This window comes from Lipotes vexillifer, unplaced genomic scaffold (genome assembly GCF_000442215.2).
Source record: "Lipotes vexillifer unplaced genomic scaffold, Lipotes_vexillifer_v1.1 scaffold217, whole genome shotgun sequence".
In the NCBI taxonomy this organism is placed as follows: domain Eukaryota; kingdom Metazoa; phylum Chordata; class Mammalia; order Artiodactyla; family Lipotidae; genus Lipotes; species Lipotes vexillifer.
This window is the reverse complement of record NW_006788200.1, coordinates 7,640,990-7,646,989: the sequence shown is the minus strand read 5'-3', so window position 1 is coordinate 7,646,989 and position 6,000 is coordinate 7,640,990. Positions and strand designations below refer to the sequence as shown.

Below are 6,000 nucleotides of genomic sequence, written 5' to 3'. Positions count from 1 at the left end.
TGCTGAACCTGGACCAGAGCAGCAGCCTCAAGATGCTTTCGCCCTGTCACTCCCCAACCCATGGAGCCAAAGAACAAGGACTCGGTCCCACAGCCCAGCTCTCACAAATCTGACCCAAATGACCTTTCCGACCCTAACTGTAGTCGGCCTCTCCTTCCCATTTTTATTCTTCCTCCCGCGCCATCTCTCCCAGGCAGCTATCCTCCTGACCAGTCCAGCCCACCGCAGCGGCACGCCCAGTGCAGGCCCCACTCCTGGGCCACTCCTCGGCCCTCTGTGGTCTTGTGTCTCTCTCTCTCCAGTTCTATCAGATCATTCTTCAGCTGTCATCCTGTTGCTGAACTTTATTTGCGGGTGTGGCCTTCCGGGTGGACTGTCCCGGGGTGGCTGTACCAAGTCCTGGGATATCGGGCCGGGCCTGGCTTTGCCCCAGAGGGCAGGCAGGTGTGACCTGGGGTGTCACAGGATCGTGGAAGCCCTGGAGAGGCTTCTGGGTCTGCCCCTTACCTGGGGGCTTAGAAAGGCTAGCTGTTTAATCACAGGTGCACCCACGTGTACTGTCAACTCAAGCCTTCAGCGAGGCCTAACTCAGCAAGATGCTGTTCTGAGCACTGAGGGGTCACAGTCTTGGCTCCCAGAGTCCCCTCAAATGGCAGGAAGCTAAAACCTGAACCCAAAGCGTCTGCCTGTTCTAACACACTGAAGAGGAAAGACAGACAACTTAACAACAGGAGAGGGGGCATCCCAGGCAGGTGGGAGGGGAGCCTTACAGGATGAAGAGATACTTGATCTGGGCCTTGAAAGATGAGCAGAGATTTTCTCCAAGAGCAAGGGAGAAAAGCAGTTGCAGTAGCTGGCAGCAGGCAGAACATCTCTGCAGCATCAGCTCCTTCCTGCCCCATTTTCTCTTCAGAGACCCAATAAACTCACTCACTCACACCAAGACACTAATGGCTGATAGAGGCTTCCTGGGTTTATCCTTCCCAGGTGTTTTCTTTAAATCCCCACCCCCAGCCCTTGGCAACCAGAATCCCCTTTCTGCCGCTATGGATTTACCTATCCTGGACATTTCATATAAATAGAACCACAGAATATGTGGCCTTTCAAGACTGGTTTCTTCAACTTAAAATAATGTTTTCAAGCTTCTTCCATGTTGCAGTAGTATCAGTACTCCTTTCCTTTTCGTGGCTGAATAATAATTCCATTGCCTGGGTCTACCACATCGTTTATATATTCATCAACTGAGGGTGTTATGCCATTCTAGTTGTTTCCACATTTGGACTATTATGAAAAATGCTGCTATAACATTTGTGTCCAAGTTTTTGTGTGGACATATGTTTTCAGTTCTCTTGGGTATACACCTAGGAGTTGAATTGCTGGGTCATGTAGTAACTATGTTTAATTTTTTGAAGAATGACCAGCTATGTTTCAAAATGGCTGCACCATTTTACATTCTCACCAGCAAAGTATGGGGGCTTCCCATTTCTCCACATCTTCACCACCACTTGTTATTATCCATCTTTTTTTTTTTTAAAAAACAGCCACCTGAGGGGGTGTGAAGTGCTATCTCACAGTGGTTTTGATTTTCATTTCCCTAATGACCTTCCAGGAGTATTTGCATTTAGTAAGAGACAATGCTTTAACCTACAGAAAAGATATCATCATCGGCCAAGGAGACCAGACTAGACCCCGGCATGTTAGAAGAAGGTACCTTTCTCTCAAGAATCAGATGTCCATTTGCTCATTAGAAATATTTGTAAATATTCGTTAAGCACCTATTACATTTCAAGCGCTGTGCTTGACATTGGGGTTCGTTCACCAGTGAAGCAGACAGACATGGCCTCTGCCCAAATGGAGCTTACATTCTAGTGGGGGAGCTAAGCTTTGGACAGCTAGTAATTGCACAACTAGTCCTTTAATTGTTAGAATAAGCACTACAAGGAGAAGTTACAAAGCTAAGGGAAGGAATAAAGGAGGATCCTGAGCAGCCTCTCTGAGACACTGATATTTTGAAAGTCCTGGATAAGAAGGCACGTGGCATCTTAGAGGAGCTGGACTAAGCCAGTGGAGTCTGAATATACTGCAAGACAGGGACAGGACATGAAGCAGGAGAGGTGGTTAGGCCCAGATAAGACTTGGGGATGGGGAGGGGGACTTTATTATGAGTATGAATGGAAGCCATTGGAGGGTTTTGATAATGGAAGCGATTGATCAATTTACATATTTTAAAGACCACTTTGGTGGCAGGTGCGAAGCGAAAAGGTTAGAGATAAAGGCAAGAGTGAGGGCAGAAAGACCAGTGAGGAGGCGATTGTGGCCATCCAGGAAAGAGACCACGGAGGCGGTATTGAGACGTGGACAGAGCCTCAGGAGGAGGTAGGAAGGCAGCCCTCGGTGATGGACGGCTAGGGGGACAGAGAAGGACCAGAAATCAAAGATGCCTTCTAGGCCTTTGGTCATTGAGATGAGCAAGACTAGAGGAACAAGTGGCTGGAGCAGATGAGTGGGAGCTGAGTTTGGGGTGGCCCGGCTCCATCCCCGCGGTGGTATCCAGGGAGCGGCCAAATTCTCCCACTTGAAGGTCATTTGTCATCTTCACATCCCCAAACACGGGAGAACACAGTGAAGAAATACGAATAGGCTGACAAGGGAGCGTGACGCATTGCCTTAGGAGCCCATGTGTGCTGGAATAGCACGAATGCACCTCTTCAGTGTGGAAATCTTCTGGCGTGAGCCTTCACCACCAGCAGAGTTGGCTGCCGTGAGCTGGGAGGGCCCTGCCGTCACAGGGGTGGCCTCAAGGTACTTCTGTTTGAGGTGGAAAGGCCTATGGTCACTTCCCTCCACACCTTCTACAACCGGCTCCCCCATTGCCCTCCCTTTTTACCTTTATGGGGCCCCAGCCTAGTCCCCGTGATGACATGGTTCTGGCAGCCCTAGGCCATGGATCCCAAGATGGGGCCCTGTCTTCCCTCAGGAGTCGTCCTCTGCCTCCCAAGGCCTCAGTGAGCACAGACATGCGTGTAGACAGGCCCAAGCACACAGCTGTGGTCCTGCCACCATCCTCGCCCCTGCCCGCTGCTCATGCAGCCCATCGTTGGGCGGGTTCCTCCACCCCTGGCTGCAGAGGGCGTCAAGCTGCCCTGAGATTTCTCTGGCTTGGCCAAGGCCCATGAGAGGACTCGGGCCCGTGGTCCACATTGTGTTTGCATTCGTCTTCCCGTCAAGCCTTGGTGCTGACGTGTTCTTCTACGAGGGACCAGGTGCCTGGTGAGAATGCTCAGCCAGATGTTAGGAGCCCTGAGGCCTTGTTACAGCACTCACTGGACTCTGGAAGGCCCTTCCCTGCTCTCTTTCCTCACTCCTCCTTGGCAATGTAACCGAAGGGCAGGACAACCTCTAGGGTCCTCCCGGCAATGAGATTTTATAACTCATAGGCGTGGTCATCTCAGCTGTTTGTCTTCTCTGTCCCTGTCTTAGTACCCTGGGTCTCACTGACCCAGAAGCATGTGGGTCCCAGCCTTGTGTGGGGTTGAGCAGAGGTGGGAGACGTCAGCAGGGGTGGGGCTCGAGGATGCCAGACCAGCAGCAGGCATGATGTGGAGGGAAGGTGGGAGCTGGCCCTACCCGCTGGGTTTTATCAGCGAGCTCCTCAGACATATACAGAGGCAGAGCTGTGTATACACTCCCAGTCCCGTGCTCCATCCGTCTCCCCACATGTCTAAACACTCAGGGCGCCAAGTGCCGGCCCTCCTCCTCCTCCTCTCATCCCCCCACTTACTTCGGGGGATGGTGGAGACTCAGTACCCCTGAGTAGACAGGACCGGCCAAGGTAGGACGGGCCACCTCAGTCAGGAGGCCACGGCTGGGTGGGCATGAGAGGCCCTCAGAGCCACAGAAGCTGAGGGGGGAGCAGGAACCGGTTTCTAGCTGCCCAATATGGATACACAGCCTAAGAGGTTAGCTAATAGATAAAGACTGAAATTTGGGGCAAGAATTTTCACTTGAAACCAGGCTTCTGGATGCCATCCCTTTGGGGAGCAGTGCTTTTGTGATTTTCACTTATCAAATGAATCTGATCCATCAGGTGTGCAGTCTGGGTTAGCAGCCTTGAAGCCCAGTCTTGCTGTCACCTAGTTTCCACATCCCAGCTGTCCCACAGCCCTCTCCCCAGCAACGTGAAGCCCCGGATTTACGGCCTGGGCTGTCCAAGGCCTGGAGGCTCCCTCCAGAGGCAACAGCTGACCGGGTGGGGGAGGTGGAGGCTGCCTGGTGAGGGAGGACATGAAGGCGGCCGGGATGCTTATGGAGACGCGCATAGCGGCCTTTGTAGCATTTCTGGGCACCTTGGCCCAACTCTGGGACAAAGAGGGGAGAGATGGAAGCTAGGCTTCTTGCCGCAAGTCCCTAGATCGCAGAAAATTACAGTGCCCCAAAAGGTGCCATTCCCCTCAAAGCCCAGCTCCCTGTAATCACGCCCTGATCGATGAGAGCCCCAGCAGTGCAGACAGATATAAATGTCTCCTCCCTGAACCCCTGTGACTTGCCCCCCACGGAAGACATGATGCCTCATCCACCTGCAGCGGAGCCCCCCAGAAAGGCAGGCAGGCAGGCAGGCAAGCAGCAGAGGTGGGCCCTTATGCCAGAAGATGGAGCAGTTTCTGCTAGCCTCTCATCCCCTCCAAAAAAAAAATCTTCCCAGCCTTTGAAGGTTTGCCTGGAGCGAGGGTGCAAGGTGGTGCTGGGCAGATGGTCCAAGCTCACGGTGGCCTCCCCTTGGCCTTCTTGGTGACCTGGGAGGGACCACCAGACCTTCCCCCCACCCCAGCCATTCCTACAGTCTCTGATCGTCCAGCTTTGAGATGGGCCATGAAGGAGGTGATTCCTGGGGCCCAGAGGTAGTCTCAGTGGGTCACCGGCACGTGTCTCTCGTACCTCCAGTGAGCACTACCCTATCATCCTGGTCGGGGCACGCCCGCAAGTGCAACGAGACAGCCAAGTCCTATTGTGTCAACGGAGGCGTCTGCTACTACATCGAGGGCATCAACCAGCTCTCCTGCAAGTAAGTCACCAGAGGGGGCAGGCATGGGGGCAGGAGCAGGGGGAGAGAGGCTGGGGCAGAAGTGGAGGGCTCTAGGAAAAGTGAGCTTCAAGATACTAATAAGGGGTCTCCAAGGGGTGTAGACAGGGAGGTTTGCCCCACTTCTAGCCCTTTCCTGGAATACAGGGAGATGTAAGCTCTAAAGGGCTCAGGGCTTCTGCAGTCCCAGTTTCCCAGGCCCCTACCCACCCCATCTTCCAATGTCCACCCTTTCACCAACACCTTCTAGGGAGATGGCGAGACCAGTCTATGCCCGGGGCACTGGATTCTCTCTCTCTCTCTCTCTCTCTCTCTCTCTCTCTCTCTCTCTCTTCCCCTCCCTATCTCTCAGCAACTTTCCAAACTTTGTTCTGATGAACATTGCCCAGGGTGCATCTTCCCCAGCAGTGAGGAGCCTGGCAGGGTCAGGTAGGGCACACGCCCCAGAGCCCTTGCTAGCTGGGCTCTGCTCTTACAGCCTTGAGGGAAGAAGAGGGCTCTGCCCGCAGCGCTCGCCTCGGGACCTGGCTCTTCTCCCTGCCCAGCAGGACCCCAGTGCCCAGATATGCTCTGGCTGCTGCCTGTGCCACTTGAGTCCCTAGCCCATCTCTGGGGAGTGAAGGGCCACCAGCAAGGACATCACTCTGGGTGTGGCTGAGTGGAGGGAGGTCAGGGTTGAGGAAAAGCTCATGTTGGGACTCTGCCTCCCCCCAAGAGCTATCCCGAAGGAACTCCCAGGAGCTGAGGACCCCCTGCTCCCCACCCTTAGTAAACAGGGTAGGTGGGAGCACAGTGATCAGGGAGGGCTTGCTCAGGCCCAGCCACATCTTCTGGGAGCCGGGCCCCCACTGCCCCCTTGACAGATTCTCTGGTAGGTGAGCAAGGAACAGGTAGGGGAACTTGGTGAGGGCAGCACAGGT

The 6,000-nt window shown here is 54.0% G+C and overlaps 1 protein-coding gene across 1 annotated transcript in view; it reads left to right on the top strand.

The window, feature by feature from the left end:
* The window catches only part of NRG2 (neuregulin 2), a 185,963-nt gene that overhangs the window by 151,464 nt on the left and 28,499 nt on the right, over positions 1-6,000 (top strand). Inside the window, exon 4 of the mRNA XM_007461505.1 lies at positions 4,942-5,062. Within this exon, the coding sequence (XP_007461567.1) occupies positions 4,942-5,062 (121 nt within the window). The remainder of the gene's footprint in view (positions 1-4,941; positions 5,063-6,000) is intronic.